The 22547-nt window shown below is 46.9% G+C and overlaps 1 protein-coding gene across 1 annotated transcript in view; it reads right to left on the reverse strand.

Moving 5' to 3' along the window:
- The window catches only part of CARMIL1 (capping protein regulator and myosin 1 linker 1), a 993695-nt gene that overhangs the window by 89434 nt on the left and 881714 nt on the right, over positions 1-22547 (reverse strand). The window contains exon 36 of the mRNA XM_069218803.1: positions 22033-22173. Coding sequence (XP_069074904.1) covers positions 22033-22173 — 141 coding nt within the window. The remainder of the gene's footprint in view (positions 1-22032; positions 22174-22547) is intronic.

The raw sequence follows: 22547 nt of genomic DNA on the forward strand, positions 1-22547 counted from the left end.
TGCTTCCCAGTTCACTTTTAAACACTCACATTTACTCAATACACAAATAAAATAAAAGTGGGCCCCATTTGGAAAACAGGTAGCTAAAAAAGTGGCCCACTTTTGCAAATCGGGACAGTTTTGAGCTTGGAAAGACTCTGTGGGTATTTTGCAAGGTACTGGAAACTGCATGCATTTGATTTTCGTGCAGACAAAATGGTACCAGCGCACCTGGCAGTGAAACAGGCCATTACATACTTAAACAAGCATTGTCAATGCCAATAGGTCTCGCTTATGGGTGAGCTATTGCCTTTGGCAATTGGGTGGAGGTAGTGAATGGGAGGGCAGGTGGGAGTTGTTAATGGGAGAGGGGGTAGATAACAGGAGGGCGGGTGGGGGTAGTGAACAGGAGGGTTGGTGAGGGTGGTTAACTGGAGGACGGTAATGTCATAAGAGAAGCTAAACCAAAGTAAAAGTGCGCAAGAAGCAACTCAAAGAGGCAAAGTTTAAAAATGGTGATTATTTTAGCATACTATCACCTCACACAAATAAGTAGCAGGTGTGGCAGCTGTGAAGAGTGCCGACTGAAGCATGCCCCTCATACTTGTGACTGTACAGAAGCATGCTGCTTGTGAAACAAAATCATTTGCAATAATATTTTGAAAGAACTATGTTTCATTCAAGAATTGGTAACAACGGGTAATACTGACAGCTGCACTATCAATCCTGACCTAAAAAGCATTATATGGTATGCTACAATATCGCATTTAGTAGAAGGTCAATGGTACACGTTCATCACAGTCGTATTCTAAGGCAATAACAATCACTGGAGCAAGTTATGGTTTACCTAAATAGTACACACATTAGAACACATCACGGACTGTCTAGAAGGTATAGGAAAAGATTGTGGCCTACATTAACAAGACACATGTAGTGGAAAACAATATGATCTGCAGCAGTAGCATACAGTGGAAACATCATGGCCTAGAGTTAGAAAAATAATGTGGTACCTTATGACCGTCAGAAAAAGCACATAGGTATGGAAGGTATTTACGAGCAGTAACAACAAGTAACATGTAGCTTTACACATTATGGTCTGCGGCAACAGCTCACACGTAAAGCACAAGATGGTCTGCAGCAAAAGCATACATGCGGTAGAACACATTCTGTCTGTATCAAAGTAACACCTGTAGAGGAATACTTCCCTATCAGTAATGACAGAAATGTGGTATATCATACATATTATGTGTGCAACACTGGCACACATGGTACAACACATTATGGTGAACAGCAATGACACACATACAGTGCAACACATCCAAGTCTGAAGTAACAGTACAAGATGGGGGGTGGGGTGGATCATATTATGGTCTGCAGCACTGCTATGCATGCAGTAGAAAAGATTACAGTCTGCAGCAATGTAAAGCAAGCAGTCGAATGCACGACGGCCTCAGCAATAACTCACAGCAATTCCAACACATGGTCCTCAGCTAGTCTCACGAGCCACAATGAAAACAGGGGCATTGTGCCACTTCCGGATGGGGTGCTCGCTAAACAGTGTCCGGGGTGACCTACAACGCACAGGTAGGTGAATGACAAAAATAGACGGTCGGTAGCGGTGCTGCAGGTAATGCCTGCCTTCCTGGCTTAAACAGCCTTTTGAGACAAATGTTGGCATCCAACACATTTTAATTTGCAAATTAAGTATTGGTAGCCACTCAAGTTATTCGGTAGCTCCTAAGAAAATCCAGAGACCTCTGCACTTATTTTTATTTTACAAATTAAGCACTGAGTCAGCAAAGTGTGCTGAAACAGCGAAACAACTGGGCAAAGAGAGAAAGGGATTGTCCCTCCTTTTGGAATTTCAAACACAGCACTAACACAGTGGTTTAGCATTCCCTAGAGCACGACAGTGAGGACCAATCAGCCGCTTTACATAACGAGACAAAGAGTGCTGCACAGTCTTCCTGGCTCTAAAAAACAAGCTTTGGTAATGCAATAGGTCTTGCATTAGCAAGAGTTAGAGCTGTTGGCGTTGTAAATAATAATGTCAACCTCTCATTTGGGACCTTATAAATATTTAGCCATGCAGCACATTGAGCCTTTATTAGAAATAACTGCATTTGTGCATTCCTTCATCAATTGGCATTAGACTGTAAAAGTCTGAACAGCCCCTACAGAGCACCACAGTAAAAATTGCATTTTGAGGAAACATGGTCATATAAATACATATTCAGGCCCTAGAGGGTATAATCGCATACAAAATAATAAGAAAAATTATAGCAGTGTAATCATATAATCAGTCCCTTGGGGCATAGTGTTTTACACATTTTAAGGCCTAGCAGGCCTTTTAAATATAATTTAACAGTGGAGTCAGTGGCACAAGGGTGCCGTGCCGCAGATCATTACTAGATGTCCCTGTAGAGCAGAGGTCTTCAAACTGGGGGGTGGGCCCCCTAGGGAGGCCTCAAGTGATCCCAAGGGGGTGGGGGGGAGGGGGGTGTCAAGACTCTGGCCAAAAGAAGCATTCTACAGATAACAGGCCTTTGTTTTAAGCAGAAGCATGTTATTGCATTTTAAAAAATATAACAGTACTTAACTGCAATGTTTAAATAGGTCTCGACATATTTAAACATTGCCATCTTTATAAAATAATTGTGAAAATATTCTGAGGGGGGCCCATGATTTCTATTTTTCAACTGGGGGGGTGCGGCATTAAAATGTTTGGAGACCACTGCTGTAGAGTCAATAGCAGAAGGTGCAGTACTACTGGTCGTGGCTAGATGTCCCTGTAGAATCAAAAACAGAAAGTGTGGTCCCACTGGTAATGGCTAGATGTCACTGTTGAGCCAACTGAATTAGTAATGCCGTGGAATACATTATCCTTTTAAGTAAACCATAATACATTACATATTTGCAGGCCAAACATGACTGTCAAAACACTAATACCAACAAAGTCCTTATAACACAAACTTATCCCACCCATAGAAACAAATGATTCAGCTATTAAATAATTTAAAGATGCACTGAGTGGTAGAAGAGGTTATGATATTTGGGCCCCCGCTTACCTAGTGTGACCCACAAGATTACCTGAACAGAGCACAGCATTCGAAATGTTTCGGGGGTGAGTCCATTGCCCTAGGACCACCACAGGCTGAGTTATGGGCACAAATGTGTTGTAAACTGAATGCCTGCAAAGCATTATGGGCTGAGTTTCTGTGAATACATTAAAACTTTATCAGAAATAAAGTGTGTTCCTTCATTAGCAGAAGATGCAGTACCACTGGGGGTGGCTGAATGACCCTGTTGAGCCAATGAAATCAGTAGTGCCTTGGAGCAGTTTTTTTTATGGGCGAGAGCAAAGTGATCGGTCCATTCTGTAATCTCTCTTTGGGCTTCAAACCATGCCCATGTCACGTCAGTCACTTACATTGGTTAGTGGGCTTGCCTTTTAAAATCCGCTTGCTTTCATTTGTGAAAGGCATGCATTTCTCATGCCTTTTCCGGTGTTTAGCCCACCTACACAGCACCGGTAAACTACTAACAACATACGAGGCTTGAGGTTTTCAGCCTGGGGTCCGGACTACTTTATCTGTTTGTGTTTTATTTACAACGCTAATAGCTCTAACTCGAGCGAATGCGAGACCCGTTGCATTGAAAATACTTGTTTTATATGGCGGTATAGTGCATTTTACACCTACAGGCCAGACATAATTTTCAAAATACTAACAAGGTCCTCATAACGCAAACTCCTCTAAGCTATAAAAACAAGTTTCAGTTAGGAGAGAATGTAAATGTACATTGAATGGTGGAAGAGGTTATATTTGCCCTCCCTCTCACCTAGTGTGATCCACAAGATTGCCTAAACAGAAAGTACAAATCATTCTAAATGTTTTACTTTTTTTTTTTTGGTGGGGGGGAGGTCCCATTGCTCTAGGACCACCACAGGTGGAATTATCGGCACAAAGGTGTTGCAAAACAAATGCCTGCAAAACATTGTGGGCTAAGTTTCTATGAATACATGAAATCTTTATCATAAATAAATTGTATTCTTTAGCAGAAGGTGCAGTACCAGTGGTGGTGACTAGATGTCTCTGTTGAGCCAACTAAGTCAGCACTACCTTGAAACAATTATTCTATCGATATCGTAACACATAACATGCCTGTAGGCCAGACCAGGCAGAATTATCAGGATACTAACTACCCCCTGATAACACAAGCTCCTCACAGCTGTAGAAACAAACGTTTCAGCTACAAAAAAGTTTAGACATGCACTGCATGATGGAAGAGGTTATGATATTTAGGCCCCCTCTCTCCTAGTGTGACCCACAAGATTGCTTGCACAGAAAGAGCACATCATTATAAATGTTTTGGGGGTGGTCCCTTTGCACTAGAACCAACACAGGCTGAGTTATGGACACAAATGTGTTGTAAAATGAATGCTTGCAAAACATTATGGGTCGAGGTTTTCCGACCCATAAGAGGTACAACACTACTTGTTATTACTGACTATGTAAAGTAGGGACCCAGTGGTAGGCAAACACGGAAAACAAACGGCGCTCATGAACATGAGTGCTGACAAACACGAGAGGCAGGAAACAAAGAAAAATAGTCCGTCTAAACAACAGAAAAACATGTGAGACGTAAGTAAACTGTACTTAGCTGGTGCGCCTGGGCCAAGTACAGGAAGTGACGTATCGGCGACCAAACCACTTAGAAGGCAGCACAACAAGAGCAACACTGCCTTCAACCTATTGGAAGTGGCAGGCAGCGGCAGGCGGGACAAAAGTGCCTATATCCAGAACAACAAGTCTCCAGGCAGCGCATGAGCGCTGTCGAGGCTCAACCTAAAAAGGGCAATTTGACCAACTGAACACCAACTGAACACATGCCCCGCCCCTATAAGATCTTTCGTGGCAAAAAAAAAGAGTTAAAACACGAAGGCTTTCATCAGATTAATATAGCTCTCTTCCTGGGGGAGAAGGGTGGATTCCCTCAACTATAGCATGTGACCCAGAAGTCGTGCTACAATAGCTGCAGTGAATACAGGGCAGGTTTCAGATGAAGAGTCAAAGCAAGAAGGGCAGGAAATACTGCAGAGATGAATGGATGGGTAAACGTGGAGAAGCGTGGGTGGATGGAAGGTCATGTGGATGAATGGATGATAGATGGATAGGTGGGTGGATGGAGAGTTGGCGAAGTAAGTACAGGGATGGCCCAATGTGTGCCTGGGAAATGGATGTGTTGGTGCTTAGGTGGTTGGGTGCATGGATGCATGGCTGAATGAATGAACATGTAAAGCTCCACGCTGTGACTTTACCTGCCCCAGTGTACCTCTTAGCTCAAGAGTAGTTATACAAAGAATACATACAAAGGTAAGTTTTAAGATGTTTCCTACCCAGAACACACATGGTTTAGCTGTGAGTCACGTGACCTATGCCACAACTAGTCCATCAGTCACCCTATAGAATTCACTTTCAGCAGCGCATGGGCACTGGTGACGTCAACAGGCAGATTATCCGCTGTTATGTAACTTTTAGAAAATTATGGGCTGTGCTCTGTACCTCACGGGATACATTATTTGCCAGATAATACTAGTGTACACAGTGGGTGAATTCCCTCTGCACTTCTGGGTAGAAAGCCCAGGGTAGCCAATTATTTCTTTGCATGCGTTCTCTCAGTTACTTTACATTTCAGAAGTGGGAGGGGGGTGACCCTGAAAGCTCATACTCTGCAATGCCTCTTCAGGGTGCCTATAGTGTACTTATTTTTAAAGTGCAATACACAGTGTTTAAATCCGTTTAAACGCTGAGGTGCAGAAAGGGTTGAGATGGAGTACGCCCTCAGGGTGAATTGAAATTTGGTCCAAAAGGTATCACAATCGCGAGGGGCTCTCCTTAGCCGGAGTGTCTAGGCTCCCTCCTGCTCACATACATGCAATAATGATTTTTTTAACAGCTTCTCCGTGGTCACCTTGTATTACTTCAGTAGGTGTAATAAAATATACATTAACAACAGAATCTAGTGGAAACCAACAAACAATTTAGTTACAAGTTGTTAGAGGAAACCGTTTGTAACTGGTCAACATTAGTTTTCATTATGGAAGATAACTTGTCCAAGATCACCCAATGCGGTAAAGCAGGGACTCCGGAATTAGAATTCTGGTTGCTTTGAGGCAACCATCAGGTTGCATAGTTCACTTTTTAAATGTCCTAACTTGGAGCAGTCGGCACAAGGCCCCTGCTCAGAAGTAATCTTGGTAATCAAGAAGGAATTACCTCCTCATCATCGTTCATCATCCCATTCCTAACGTTATGGAGTTGATGTGCCCATTCACTCCTCACGTCACCTTAAGAAAGCTACTTCTACCCTTTCCAAGAAAGGGAAGAAGGATAAGGAGCATATAGCCCCTGCCATCCCTAAGAACTTCCAGTTCTTTTTTTGTGCCCACTCGTCACCGATGTGCTGTGGGGCTGCCTGGGTTGGGTGCCCTTCTGAGCATATTGCTTTCAGAACAAAAGTGTGTTTCCTGTCTTAATGCGGTGAGGCTGCCTGGGCGCCCTTCGGCGCATTTTGCTTCAGGTATGGGTTTTATATGTTCCTGTGGTACGGCTGCGTGGGCTCTGACTTTTTATTTGTGTTTTCTTTGTGGCTGCTGGGGTGCCGCGTTTCTGTGTGGGAGGGTCATCCAGGCAGGCTACACCCTCTGGCAGTGTCCTCACTGAGCCTGATGGGTTGCCATCAGCTGGAGGATTCTGCTTGGCTCGGTGGCTGCCTTTCTCTGTATTGAGCTCTGTGGAGTGCCCAAGCTTGTCTAGGTGGCTATGTTGGTGCCACCTCTGTTTACCTCCTTCGAGAAGGCCTGCCTTTCGGCCTCCCTCTGCTCCCCCTCCTGCTCCCGAGCTGCTGTGTGCAGTGACGGGGGTGGCCTAGGTCGCAGCTTGGTGCTTGCTTTGGCAGCATTTGGGAGTGCTGCAGTATATGCTGTTTCTGGCGCTTTCCTGTTTTACTGCTGCTTGAAGCAGTTCCACTGCAGATGTCCTGTGGCCAGTCAGTTGGTGGTCGAGAGACTACCTCGAAGTCTTCGCTTGGCCGAATCCATGGGCATACGGCCAGACTTACATCTGAATCTCCATCCGGTGAGACATGCTGCCTTTGCTGGGGCCCGTTGGTCGCAGTGCTGAGGTTGTCTTCATTTTGGTGTATGGGGTTGTTTTTGGCTGCTGTGGCACCATTGTTACTTCCCTGGGGCCTTTTCTCCCCTTTTCACCCTATGCCTTGTGCGTGTTTTGCTACTATGTGTCAGGCGCGGGCCCTGGTTTCTGGGGTTCTCCATGCCACGTCTGCCCTTAGGTCCTTGCTGTCGTTGTGCTCGGGCTCCCTGCACTTTTCGCCTCTGGGCAGCTTTGTCTCGCCCTGCATTTAGGCCACTGTCTCTCCTTGAGGATGAGTTTGTGTTCCTCTTCGGTGATGTTTTCTGCTGATTTTGACTCTGCATTCCTTTCCTGTCCTTGGTAGGAATGTTACACTGCATTGCTCTTTACGATTTGTGCCTTGCTTGTGAGTATATAGATGCTTCTCGCCTGTTGCCTCCTGGTTGGGTCCGCTGTCCCTCCCACTAACATCTCCATGTATGTCTGTGGTCTTTACACTTCTTTTTCTTGGTGGAACTTTGTGCTCCCTTCCTCGTGGTGTTGTCTTCCTCTGTGGCTTTGCCTCCAGGGGACTGACTCTCTGTATGGTTGCCATCTTCCCCCTGACATGCCCCTTCAGGGGTGTGTGTTGGTGGGGCTTGGCATTGTCCCCCTCTGTTTTTGGTAAGCGTCCCCAGGTTCTGTTCCTCGGCTGTGGTTTGCTCCTTGCAGTCTCCTTTTTCTGTAACATGTTTGAAAAATTACTGACTTTATAAAATGTGAGGGTTTCCCTGCTTATGCCTTGGTCTGCGGGGGTGTATGTTCTTAGGTGGCCTTGGGTTTTGCGGGCTCTCATGTGAATCTCTGTTCCTCTCGTTGGGAGGTGGAGGCTGCTCTCAAGGTTTCTCCCATTGGCCTCAGTCTTCCCATTGGGCTTTGGCTCTTGCCGCTGCTGGTTCTGTTTTTCCACAGCGTCATCTTCGCCTTCGGGACTGGAAGTTTTTCCTCACGCTTACCCTTTGGGGGTTCTTGATGCTTAGGGATGCACTGAGGGTGAACCTCTGGCGTTCTTTCACATGTCTGTGACATGTTTGCGCCTGTCTTCGGAGGTCTTGGTCCTAGGTTGGCAGTAGGTGGCATTTGGTTCAGTTTAGGCCAAGTCAGCCTGCTTCCCTGGCCTCTCGCTCCAGTTTCCACATACAGGAGTTCAGTCAGGGCATGCCCTCCATCGCTCTAGTGTTCTGGGGGTCCTTGACTTCCTTCCTGCCTTGCCTAACCCTCCCCCCAGTCCAGTAGGTGGGAGTTGGGGCTATTTTTTCATGTGTGTGAGGTTTCAGTCCCTGTCTATGGGTTCTTCTGATGGTGTCCCAAGTGTTTTTTTTTTCTTCTCCAGGATTCCGGATCCTTCCTTCCTTCGGCCTGCCTGTCCTGGAGTTCCTGTGTGTGGAGGTTGACGCTGGCAGATGGTGTCACCTCCCTAGTCCTGCAACATGCCCTTCTCTGTGTTCCTCCTCTGGTGTGGGGTTGCAGTTCCTATTCCGGTGTCTTCTTGGTCAGGATGTTTGTGGGAGTTTTCGCTTGTGCTATTCCTGTCCTGGTGTGTCCTGGCCCTTCCCCCGCTGTCCTCTTTGCTTCTGGTGCCTTTGCTGGTCTCTCTGGGGTTTTGCTACCCTCCTTGGCTCTCCAGGAATGCCTGTCTCCACGTTCCAATGACTCCTGCTTCCCGGGTGTTTCTGTGGTTTACTGTGGGTTCCCTGCACTGGCAGTTCTGGGTACTTACATTGGCCTGCAGTCCTCTCCCAGGCTTTTCACTAGGGGCCTGGCCCGACGATATTATTTCTTTCACGGGGTATCTTGGTCCATCCATTTCTCTTTGTTACTCTGCTCCATGTCCCTCTCTAGTGCATTCTCTGGGGGTCAATTCCTCCACGGTGTATCTGTTTCAGGCCTCTGGTTCCTGTGTCCTCCCTCCGAGTCTCGCCTGGCTCCTTCTCTGCATCAGAAGTAGGTTGGTGCCTTCTTCGATACAGCTCTGGGGGCGGTCTCCCATCCTGCCTCCGGGTGTGGACAGCACCTTCTGTCTCTTTGGCATCTACTGATGGTCCGTAAAGCCTCCACGAGGGTATGGCTCCCTTCAGGGTCTACTGGTAAAGTGGGGTTTTTGTGTGGGTGAACCCTGTTTTTTCCCTTACCTGTTTGTTGCTTATCCGTGTTGTTGGTTTCTGTGGTGCTACTTTGTCGCCTATTTGTTCTTCTTTCTGGCGACAGCCTGGGACATAATGCCTTGGGCATGCCTTCCATGGGTCAGTTAGGGCATCCTGTCCTGCTTCGCTGGACTCCTGCCTGTGGCTACTGCACAGCCTTTGTTCCTATGCTGCTTCCTTTTTCCCTGGACTCTCTCCGTTGGTGTTTTCATCCTCCTTCCCCGGACCGTGGCTTCCCTCTTCAGTCTCTGGTTCCTCTGGTCCTCCTTGCCGATGCCAGCTGCCTGGGCTGGGGGGTGGCCTTTGGGACCCTTACTGCTCTAGGTCTCTGTGAAGGTGAGTTTGATGTCTTCCCTCGACCTTCTGATCCGCATTTTGTGTCTTGGGTGGGGTCCGTTCTCCTCAGGTTTCGGGCTCTTCCCTTTTTGGGGATGCTCGGTATTCTGACAGTTCTTCTGAGTCTGGTGTTTCCCTCCTCCCTGGAGTTTGTTCTGGCTCCTTCGGTGTTCCCACAGCTTTGCTATCTCTGGGGTTTTCAGATGGTGGATCTTTCCCTGCTCCCTGGTTGCCTAGCTTCCACTCTTCTTCTCCTGGTTCCTTTCACTGGGCACTCTGGGATTTAATGCCCTGTCCGGTTCTTGACCTCCGAGTCTTCTTACGCGTCTCTGATCCAGTGGTTCCTGACTCATCTGCTGCAGGTGTTGGTGGAGGTGGTGGCAGTGGTGATCCTTCCTTTCTGGCCTCGGAGCCCTTGTGTTCTCTCTTCTCTGTCTCCTGGCTGTGGGGCAGGAGTGGTTTCTTCCTCTGGAACCATCCTCTCTGTCCATCCCTATGCTTCCTCTGCGGTCTCTGGCCCGGTTGCATCTCTCGCTTTGGTGGTTGTGAGGACGGGTCTTGTTTTTCGTTTCTTTCCCTGAGGGTGTCCTGTCCCTCCTGTCTTCTCGACCGGTCTCCAATGACAAGGTATATGCTTAACTTGGGAGCACCCTTGCTGCTTTGTGCCGGATGTGGTCTTTGCCTCCTGGCTGTGCCCTTGCCTGCTGTTTTTCGTTTTCTCCACGAGGTTTTTTTTACTGGCTTTTCCATTCCTGCTCTGGAGCTTCTGTGGTTCTCTGTTGGGACTTTTTAGGCTCCCTGGGATGGTTTATCCTCTGCTGCATCTCTGGATGCTCAGTTGTTTGAGGGTTCTGCCTTCTGTACGGACACCTAGCATCGGTGTCCCTTAGATTTCTAGCCTTGGTGTGTCTTTTTTGGTGACCATCTTCACTGCCAGGCATTGGGCACAGTTTAATGCTCTGGTTTGCCGCACTCCTTCCCTCCGTGTTTTTGGTGACCAGGTTGTCTTTTCCTTGGTTCCTATGTTACTCCTGGAAGTGTCTTCTTCCTTCATCCGTGGGCAGATTTTTCTCCCTGTTTGTCCCCAGGAGACTTTGATTCTGTCCGAAGGGTGAGGTGCCCCCTCTCTCTGCTTTGATTCATTGGATTAGCCTGTGATTTTTTTTCTGCCTCCCATGCCCTGGGCAATGTGGTTCTGGGTAGTGTTGTGGCCCATTCCGCACAGGGTATGGCTGCCTCATGGCTTGGCTTGGTACCCTGGCTTGGTATTGCCCTTCAGCATGTTTGCAAGGTTGACATGTGGTCCTCTCCCTCTGCTTTCGTTTCCCCTTTCAGGCTGAGTGAGGCTCAGGCTCCCGAGTTGTCCTTTGGCTTGGTACTCCTGGTGGCTGCTCATTCTTCCTCTTAACTGGGGCCCTTTCGGTTGGGTCTGTTCCTGTCCCTGAGAGGGTTGTAGTTTGTATTCAGCATATGGTTTTTGCTCTGTTGGCTCACTACCATTGCTGTTGTTCTACTTTGTATCTGTTGTGGTTATTTGGGGATGCTGAAAGTGGTCTTGCTTGGGCATTCCTCCATAATGTTAGGAATGGGACGAGGAAGGATAATGAGGAGGTAATGCTCGGATTATTTACTGGTAAACTTCATTACTCTGATTCTTCCTTCCTCGTCCCATTCCGTACGTACCTCCCTCCCTCCCTTTTCTTTCATCAGCTGATGATGTGGTGCTTGGTGATACTCGGAGTTTTTAGGGATGGGAGGCGCTATGTGCTCCTCGTCCTTCTTCCCTTTCATGGAAAGGGAAAAAGTAGCTTTCTAAAGGTGACGTGAGTAGTGAATGGGCACATCCACTCCATAACATTAGGAATGGGATGAGGAAGGAAGAATCAGAGTAATGAAGATTACCGGTAAGTAATTTGAGCATTTGAGACTCACAATCCAGACCAGAGGTCTCCAGGTATTCCGCTAGGTCACATCCAAAGGCGTCCAAGGCTCCCTTTTCTTTGAAGATTGACTTCACCCCCTTGTTCAAGGCCAAGGCACAGTAACATGAAATCCTCAAGGGATGCCCAGTTGCTTCAGGGTGAGGGAAGAAGACGAGTAGCCGTGGGTGCAATTGGAGTGGGGGATATTTATATGCTATGTATAGAGCACTTAAACCCTCAGGTATCCAAGGGGTTGAGCGCAGAAGTCAAGTGTGTGCAGTTAGCAAGAAAAATGCTGTCACATCTTCTAGGAGTGTGACAAACTTGGCACAAGTTTTCAAGTTGAGATGCGAAATGTGAAAAAAAACACATAGCAGGATTCTGCACTATTTATCCGGCAGCTGGTTAAACAGACGGGCTACTTAAAGAAACAGGCATTTCTATGACATTGTTGAAGCCGAGAATCTGAGTGTCTTCAGAGGGGTTGTGAGGAGGTCTGTCAGGCTGTGGACCCCTTCCCTGAGTGCCTGCCTTCTGTCAGGGGCAGCAGCTGGAGGAGTCTCCTGTACACCGCACTCTCCCTCTCATTCCTTCTCCAGTTAAAATCACTGCCCAAACACCTCAGGTAACACTGCAAGGAAGCTGAACGGACGGTGGAGGGCCAGGAGGCTCTCTTCATCATTGGTGTGTCCGCGTAACGAGGTGGGGAGGAAGCCCTGGCATGCTAAATATAACGGGACAGAGAGCTGGCTCGGCCTGGGACTAGAGGCAGTCTGTGCTCCAGCCTCAGCTGCTTCCTGTATTGCACAGCTACCATTTTTTAAAATAAGAGAACCGCTCTAGCCGTATGCATATTGTTTGCATTGTTATGAATGGTTGCACCCCATTGCTTAGATCTCAAACTGGTATGTGGGAATGCAAGGGCTTCCAGGATTGTCAGTGCAGCAGAAAGGAGCTGGTAGCGGTAAAGCAGACACACAATGCTGTCTCCAAAGAGAGATAGAGAGATAAGAGCAGCATGTAAAGAGCATAGATAATGAACACATCGTTAGACGTGGCCATATCCACTGCGAAGATCTATTACTGGCTCGCACTAGAAGGCCAGGACAGCACCCAAGGATAGGGCCCAGCATGTGTCTTTACAGTTGGCCTGTAGCAGTCGAGCAGGAAATACATAGTCACTCGGGTGCACAGACACAGCAAGAATTTTACTATTTACGGAGCCTGAGGCACAATTTAAATAGGCCTATGTGAAGACAAGGACAACAGCAAGTTAATGGCAAAAGTATGTCAGCGACATGGGAGGAGGTGTGAGGTTAGAATGCTGCAATAAAATGCAAGCTGCCATTGACCTGAAGTTGAACACACACCCACAGTGTGACAGGAGCAGAAAAAAATAAAGATAATCCCTCACAAGAACAGATAAACAGCCAAAGGGTAAGGATACAGTACTGGGACCGTGTTCTTGGAGAGGAAAAAGATGAAAAAAAGAGGGACAAGGAGGAGGGACTGACCATTACCAAAGAAGGATTTTAATAGGACACTGAAACAAATGAAAAAGCAACGGGGAGGCTGTAAGCCCACAAAGAAGTATATACTAAAGTATATGTACGTTTTTCGAAACCCAACCTAAAAATGGCCTTGAACTGATCTGCTGGGCCAGCCCATCGGACGCCGCCTAAATGCCATGTAAGCCAGCACAATCATGCCAAATAATCTGATTCAGTAAGCTAGAACACTTCTGCGTGTTAAAAAATGTTTCATTCTTTTCTTGCCAAATATTGTCAAGACTCAGGTCGTGCACTGGCATTTGGAGCAAGTATTGACCTTAGGCTCTCCATGCCAGTTTCATTGGCCATCCACCTCAATACTGCACTTCTTACCTCTCTTTTCCCATTGTCTGGGAAGAGTCACGAGAGGGGCTAGAAGGATTTCCCAACCTCTGCGGAGTCTGTCCAGCTCAACTCTGTTGAAGCACTTGCTATAGCAGTGTGGGAAGCTGTGAACTCAGTTCTGCACAAAGGGTCACTCAAACTCGAGCTGATAAACATGTCACTTACCTTCGGTAACAAATTATCTGGTAGAGCCATAGGCCCTCATTCCCGCCGGGATCGGCGATGAAGGTCAACAGAAGACCACCAGCACACAGAACCCCCCGCCGGCCACGTAATAAACATCCAGCTGGACCGGCGCGCGGAAACAGTGTTTCCGCCAACCAGCCCAACTGGAAGCAGGGCCTGAACATTGACGCCGGCTCCAAATGGAGCCGGCGGCAATGTAGTAGTGCGGCGGATGCAGAAGCACCCGTCACGCATTTCACTGCCCGTACATCGGGCAGTGAAATGCGCACTGGGGCTGTGCAAGGGGGCCCCTGCACTGCCAATGCAAGTGAATGGGCAGTGCAGGGGGCCCCAGGAGGGCCTCGAGTCACTCATTCCGCTAGCCTTTCTCTAGAGATGTGAACTGCCAGGGAAAGGCTGGTGGATTCGGACTCATTATCCGGCGGTCAGCGCTGCTTGCAGCGCTGCCCTGTGGGATCAGAAACGCCGCCAGATTGCCTGGTGGCGGGAGCCTGGCGGTGGCGGCATTTCATCCATGGCGATTCTGCCATGTTCATTATATGGTGGTCTGGACCGCCATGCCGTTGGTGGAATTTACCGCCACCGCCAGCATGGCGGTCAAGACCCCCATGTTAGTAATGACCACCATAGTCTAGTTGCAGATTCTTTACCTTACAATTTCCCCAAGGCGCCAGACTGAATCGAAAAATTTTCTTCAGCAGTACCTCGTTGGCATTGTGGTCACAGTGACGACGTTGAGATCGTATATAGGTGCCACCCAGGTGCTGATAGCAGTTTCTTTTCACGACTTTCCATGCCAGATGCGCTGAGCCATGAAGAACACTGAGGCTGGTACACCAGAACTAGGGAGCTGAAAGGAGTCCCGGTCCCTAGAAATCGGTTCTCAGAGCGGGGAGGATGGGTGGGTCGGTAAGGAGTCTGCAACTAGAATAATTTGTTAATTTGTTACAAAAGGTAAGTAACTTGCTAATCTAATAGAGATTTCTAGTTACAGGTTCCTTACCTTAGAATAGATACCTAAGCAATGTCGCTCCTGGGGGTGAGTCTGCAAACCAAGACCATACTAAGAAGTCCTGCAGGACCGAATGGCCAAAGTAGCTGTCCCTGCGGACCTGACTGTCCATGTAGTAGTGTTTAGTGAACTGTGCAGGGTCGTTCACGTTGCTACCTGGCAGATGTCCAGGACTGGAACTCTGCATGTTAACGCAGTGGTTGCAGCAGTTGCTCTGGTAGAGTGAGCAGGCAAACACTCAGGGGGTTGTTTCTTAGCCAAAGCAAGGCACATTTTGATGCAGAGAACAACCCATCTAGAGATGGTCCTTTTCTGCACCGCCCGTCCTTTCTTCGCATGCACATAACCAACAAAGAGTTGATCGTCCACCCAGAAATCTTTGGTACGATTGAGGTAGAACACCAATGTTCTTTTTGGATCCAGACTGTGGAGTCTCTTCTCTTCAAGAGAAGGAACGTGGTGTGTGTAAAAAGTAGGCAAGGTGATGGACTGGTCTACATGAAAGGGCATGACCACTTTATGGAGGAAATAGGCCTTGTTACGAAGCACCACTTTTCTTGCAGCTCACTCACTCTACGAGCAGAGGTGATGGGTACAGTAAAGGCTGTCTTTAAAGTGAGAAGCAGAAGAGGACAATTGTGAAGGGGCTCAAAGGGAGCACACAAGAGGTAAGTGAGTACCAAGATGAAATCCCAGTAGGGCATTATGAACAGGGTAGGCAGAAACATGTGGGTAAACAAGGAGGGTTGGTCTGGTAGTCTGAGTAAAGCAAAGGTTGGAGGCAGATAGCCTTTAAGGGTGCCCAAAGCAGAGTCCTGCTAGGCAAGAGGGACAAACAAAAGAACCTCAGACAAAGGTGCAGAAAGGGGATCAACAGACCTTTTGGTATGCCAGGCCAAAAATGTGTTCCAATGACAGGCGTATACTGTTTTGGTGGAGGGCTGCCAAGATAAGATTACAGACTTTGGTTGGAAGGTCGAAAGCTGTAAACTATTGCTGCTCAATCTCCATGAAAATGCAGAGACTGGACAAGTTCAGGTGAAGAACTGTCCCCTACTGCTGCGACAGAAGATCCTCCTGAAGAGGCTGTCTGAGTGGAGGATCGATGGCCATGCTTAGAAGCTCAGGATACCATACTATTTGTGCCTAGTCTGGAGCCACAAGGATTACTTAGGCCCAGTTGAAAAGGATTACTTGGGCCCAGTTGTTCTTAATCTTCTTGATAACGATGGGCAGAAGTGGTATTGGCGGAAAGGTGTATAGGAGGCCTGAGTTCTACTCGAGACACAAAGCAAAGGAAAGCGAGTGCCGCCTTGTGAAACAGCTGAAGTTGGTACACTCTGCTGATGCAAACAGATCTAACTAAGGCTCCCCATTCCCAAAAGAGACCTTGCGCCATCTCTGGATGGAAACATCATTTGTGATTGACCATGCATTGACGGCCGAGTTTGTCCGCTTTGACGTTCAAAGAGCCCACCAGATGCTGAACTACCAGTGATATGTCCTGACATTCCAGCCATGACCAGAGGCACAGCGCCTCCTAAGAAAAGGGTCCATGACCCCACTCCGTCCTGCTTGTTGTAGTACCACATGGTGGTGGTGTTATCTGGGAACTCCTGCACCACTTTACCTTTGAGAGAGGGAAGGAATGCTTTCAATGCAAGCTTGATTGCCCTGAGCTCCAGAAGATTAATGTGGAGCCCGGACTCCGCTGGAGACCAGGCGCCTCTGATCTCCGCCTTCTCATGTGTCCACCCCATCCCAGAAGTGATGTATCTGTCACTACTGTCAGATCTGGATGGGGAAGGGAGAGAGATCTGTCATTGACCCAATTGTGGTTTGAAAGCCACAACTGCAGATCTTGAACAGTTCCCTCAGAGATCTGGACTATGTTGGAGAGATTCCCCTGATGCTGTGCCCACTGGAACTTCAGGTCACACTGCAGAGCCCGCATATGCCATCTGGCATGTTTGACCAACAGGATGCAGGAGGCCATGAGGCCCAGCAGGCTCAGAGTCATTCTCACCAAAATTCAGGACAGAGGCTGAAACATTGGTATCATAGCATGTATAACCTGGACTCTCCGCTCTGGAGGATAGGCCCGAATTTGCACTGTGTCCAGAACAGTTCAGATGAAAGGGAGCATCTGAGAGGGAGTCAGGTGTGTTTTTGGCACGTTTATAGTAAACCGCAGCGAATGCAGGAGGTACGCCGTATTCTGGAGGAGGGAGATGACAGCCTGGGGCGAGCCCGCCTTCAACAGCCAGTCGCCAAGGTAGGGGAAGACTGAAACCCGTAGCCTGCGCAGATGAGCTGTGACCACTGTCATCACTTTTGTGAAAACCCAAGGGGCACTGTTAAAGCCAAAGTGGTGTGCAGTAAATTGAAAGTGCTTGTGACCTACCATGAACTGAAAGTAACATCTGTGGACAGGCAGGACGGGAATGTGGAAGTAGGTGTCCTGAAAGTCTAACACTACCATCCAATCTCCAGGGCAGATAGGAACTGAGCCAGAGTGAGCATTTTGAACTTCTCCTTTCTGAGGAAGAGATTGAGGGTCCGGAGGTCTACGGTAGGGCAGAGGCCTTTGTCCTTTTTGGGAACCAGAGAGTAGCAGGAATAACAACCACAACCTACTTCTGGCACTGGGCTCCCTTGGCCAAGAGAGCCGTAAATTCCTTGTGGAGAAGCACTAAGTGATCCTCCATCATCCGATCATAGGATGCTGGCATGGCTGGAGGGCTAGTTTCAAAGGGGAGGGAGTAGCGCCATTGGACTATTTGTAAAACCCACCTGTCCATAGTTATGGATTCCCAGTGGGGCAGGTGATGGTGAATTCTGCTGGCAACTTGTCTGTGTTGAAGCGACAGACTAGGAAGGTTTTGAGGCTGCAGGGGGGAAGTGGTGGATTGGGCCAACCTCTGGCTCCCTGACCCACGGGGACGTTGGATCCCGCATCTGCGGCCACACAGTGGCTGGGCCGCAAGCATGGCACAGTGGCAGGAGGGAAATGGACCTCGTTGGACGCCCATTCCGTAGCCACAAAAGGGGTGAAAAGCAGAGTGAGGGGGGTGAGGAGCAGCTGCGAGGCCAAGGGAATGAGCCAAAGCCTGGGACTCCTTAAAGTGCTCAAGCGCTGAGTTTGGTTTGTCCCTGAAGAGACGGGTGCCATCAAAAGACATGTCCATAACCGATTGCTGGACATCCCCCGAAAAGCCAGACATCCTCAACCAAGTGTTGACAAAAGGGTCAAAAAGTCAATCAAAAAGCAACCAAGGGTAGCTTGTCAGATCAGTGCATAGGCTGGTGCAGAAAGAAAAGAACAGACGTCAGTGTGCCGAGGTGGCGCCTATGTATGACCACGATGTCATCACAGCAACCATGACACCAACGACAGACCTGGAGTTGACCAATGCCACTTGATGGGCCGCAAGGGTACTGCTTCAAGAAACATTTCTGGATCCAGTCTAATGCCTGGGGGAAATTCTAAGGTAAGGAATCTGCTACTAGAAGTCTCTATCAGATGCACTGTGCAGAATCCAGAGCACAGCTTTCTGGCTGCAGCCCCTAAACCCACCCTTCCCTTCGTCGTAGGTGGGGTCGGTGATAGTTCCTGACCCCATCCCACCATGTGACAAGTTAGGGAAGGGTAGAGTGTGGCATAGCTTCACTCCATGACTGATGTGAAGCTCCCAGTACTGCAAGGCTTCAGTCTGAAACACCCGGGGGGGCTATCTTTAACAAAACCTCGTCAAGGGGTGGAAGTCATCCCAGGAGGCTATTGCTTTGCATGACTGAAGACCTCAGAAATGTGAGATTGTCAGCTTGGCAATTTTATTGATCGCAGCCAGGCTGTACAAAGTGCACCTGCGTTAATCCATGGACTTCAGCACAGTTAAGTAACTGTAAGCGGTGAGTGCTGCTGTGTGTGTATGTGTGTCAGAGAATCTGAGGCCACAAGTGAGTGCTACTGCAAATTTTTGTATGTGTCTTTTTGTCTCCTTTACGTTTTATAATTTGAGACAGAAAAGAACATCAAAATAAAGATGGGGCAGTGATACAAAGCCGACACGGGGAGCTGCTCTTGCATATACACTGGTTGCTTTAGACTCTACAGGAAGCAAGATAGAACTAAAATGCAATATTGGTAAAGCATGTTTATCCATAACTGCCCAAGAATGCCACACCCATTCTAGAATTTCAGGATAACCAGTTTATGTAAAGGATCATCATGAGATCCATTCTATGTTTATTTAATAAATTGCATGTGAATGTTCTGAAAACATCATGGATCCTACATTGTCTCAATGCTGGACACTGGTATGGTAAAGTACTAAGAAGCAAAATATATACTGTATGGACTTAATGTTCAAAGCTACCCAGGTATCGCATATAAATCATTTTTATAATAATAATGCATGTGTTTGAAGACAGGGCCTTTCATCAACGCACAAACTATGTTCATCAACGTCAGAGTACACTGAAAACAGGTTTATCAATTTAATTTTCTGTAAGATGGATGCTGTTGAACAGCCTTTTCCATAAACTAGATAATTATTCTATTACTGATGAAGATAACAAGGCAGTGTGATTTTTCAGGATTGGACAGAGTTACTGGGTCATTCCAGCTCTTCTTACATATGCCTTTACATTTTGATGTTTGAGAATTTATGCAGTAATGTTTGTTATCCTTTACTCACTTAAAAGAACTAAGATGAAATATAGAAATATATACACATCACAATAGCTTCATTATGCTTGGTAATGTCAAAGTTTAAGAACTGTTAGAAATGGGGTTTCTGGTTGGCTAGGGAATGCACCTCAGCCAGGCAGAACCTACCCACTCTAGTCAGGGCTAGGGAGTTACACGTCCAAGATAACCCCTGCTCACCCCCTTGGTAGCTTGGCACGAGCAGTCAGGCTTAACCTGGAGGCAATGTGTAAAGCGTTTGCACAACACACAACATGCGTGACGCAAAATACACACCACAAAGTAAACACAACACGGAGCTATGTAAAAATAATCTGTATTGCACAAAACATAATTAGACCAACATTACACGTAAGTAATACCCTGCTACCTTAGCACTGGTTAGCAGTGAAAAAGTGCTCAGAGTCAAAACGTCAGACAACAAAGGTCATCAGCGTTCTGTGTCCAGTTTCCAGTTCCAAGAATGTTCAAATTGTGGGGAAAATTCCCCTGTACTTATAGTCAGTTCTTCCAGTGTTTCACAATGGTAGGGAGAAGAGGTTCAAGCCAGTTACAACTGGTTGTGGGAGTGCCCCCTCTCTCCTTTCAGCACAGGCTCCAAACATCAGTGGTTGGTTAACGACCCTATTGTGTGGGGCCAGGGCACAGTCTTTACAAATGCAGGTGTGCCCGCCTCTCCCTGCTCTCAGCCCAGGAAGGCTTGACAATATGTAGATGCACCTCGGGGTCACCTCCACCCTCTCTGTGTTCAGGCTGTCTGAGAAGTATGCACAAAGCCCCAACTGTCAGTCTGCCCAGACGTTGATCGGAGAGAAGCTGCAAAACACCAAAATCATAAGCACAGATAAATGCGCACTTTCTAGAAGTGGCATTTCTGTAATAGTAATAAAAAATACACCTACACCAGTAAGCAGCATTTTTTACCACTGTCACAACCATACCAAACATGCCTACGCTATCCCTCATAAATCAGACAATACCCCTTACATATAAGGCAGGGCATTTCCAATGCAATCCTATGAGAGGGCAGCACTCACAGCAGTGAGACACCAAGTTAGGCTGTTTGTCACTACCAGGACAGGCCACGCAACATGGCACATGTCCTGCCTTCTACATACATGGCACCCTGCCCAAAGGGCTAGCTATGGCGTACCTTAGGGGTGACTTACATGTAGTAAAAGGGGAGTTCTGGGCCTGGCAAGTAAATTTAGATGCCAGGTCCCTGTGGCAGAAAACTGCTCACAGAGGCTCTGCGCTAGCAGGCCTTAGATAGGTTTGACAGGCTACTTCAGTGGGTGGGGCAAGCAGCGCTGCAGGCCCACTAGTAGCATTTAATTTACAGGCCCTGGGTATAGGGGTACCACTTTGTAAGGGACTTATAGGCAAATTAAGTATGCCAATCAGGTATAATTCAATCATAACACATTTCTAAGAGGGAGCACATGCACTTTAGCAATGGTTAGCAGTGAAAAAGTGCTCAGAGTCAAAACGTCAGCCAACAAAGGTCAGAAAAATAAGGAGGCAAAAAGCAAAAAGTCTGGGGAATTACCCTGTAAAAGGGCCAGGTCCAACAAGAACCAAACAATGTCCCAGCTACCATAAAACCCAAATAGATGTTCAACACTGCTGGTATTGTTAAGACAATACCAGCACTCATCTTTTCTTCGCAAAATCTTCCTATGGAACACCATTCTAAATATTCCAGGGTGTGTTTAGTGGTTTCAACAGAGATAGGGAAGAATACATCTATGTAGAGGGACTCAATTTACAAAGATGATGTTTCTGTGACTTATTATTGTAGTACTTCTAGCTTACTCCTGGAATTTAGAGGTAAGCCCGGGGTATTACTTCACAGAGTTAAACCTACTCTTGGCAAAATCTTTGAGAACAGACTTGTAGTGAAGATATTGATTTTCAAGATACAGTTAGATAAAAGTGACTTTACTGTAACATGCTTAACAGCCTGATTAAAAAAAAACATAAAATCTTTTTCAGTCATGTCTAATTTATGACCACAAAAAGAGGGATTTTGATGCACAATTACCAAATCCTGGTTCACAGAACAATGATTTGTGATTTTTTTTTTATAAACTTAGCCAGGATTACAGAATTGTGTCCAATAAGAATTGAGGCTAAGAGGTGGGATATATAGTTATTTCCAGTGGGAATGTAGGGAAAGCCCTCAACATTATTACTTTGTGATTATTCACTACTTCTCCTAGTACCTTTTCCAGTCCTATTTCACATATACTTTTATTCCTAAAGAGGACTATACTTTGCAGCTAAGGTAGGGAAATTGCACCAAGCACATCCAAACGTAAAGATTTTTCCCCTCATCGAAAATCTTTTTTTGTTTCTGAGAAAAACATTATTAAAAGTGTAAATACACATAGCCACAATGCTTACTCCTCTGACTTATACACAATGCAGGCAACCCACAGGATGATAGTGTATGACATTATGATACACTGGTTTCCAAAGAATACTCCATGAAAATTTGGGAAGCCCAAAAAATGTGAAAATTTGGTGGGTACCTTGATGCATAGATTTAAACAGTTTTTTTTGTAAATCTAGTCATCTGTGCTCTTTACATAGGTTTTTCTAATGTTCAAACCCATCACGATATTATAAGGGCCCAAATGGATCATTCTTACCTTCTTCTGAAAAGAATTTTGCAGTGGGTTGTGGACTGCTTTGGCCATCTTTCTCCTTCTCTGAAGGAACCCTTTTGAGGACTGGAGGAAGCAGTGCAACCTTTGGGGACAGGGATCCAGTTGGAGACTCTGGAAAATCTTCTGTTGGGGAGCAAATGGGCAGAGTTCAATGCAGATGCAGCAGAAGATGCTTCTAAGTATCAGTTCTTGAAGTTACTGACACTGTCTGTTTGTGTGGCACCAGTATATTTATTCATATTTCCAACTTTTATGATCTTTCTTAAATTGGACCCAAAAGAATGGAAGCATGTGAAGAAAAAAAATGAAAAAGGAGTCAACCTAAATAAAGCGTATTCTTGCTACCACATACACATACACCAGACTAAGGGCCTGGTTCATATATGGCAGACTGGTATTTACTCAGTCAGGGAGATGGAGCAAATACTCCATTGCTCGAGGAAGTACACTAACGCCAACTTTTGGATGCCAGCCCAGCAGACATCCCTTGCATTTAC

Source organism: Pleurodeles waltl, chromosome 2_1 (assembly GCF_031143425.1).
Source record: "Pleurodeles waltl isolate 20211129_DDA chromosome 2_1, aPleWal1.hap1.20221129, whole genome shotgun sequence".
Taxonomy (NCBI): Eukaryota; Metazoa; Chordata; class Amphibia; order Caudata; family Salamandridae; genus Pleurodeles; species Pleurodeles waltl.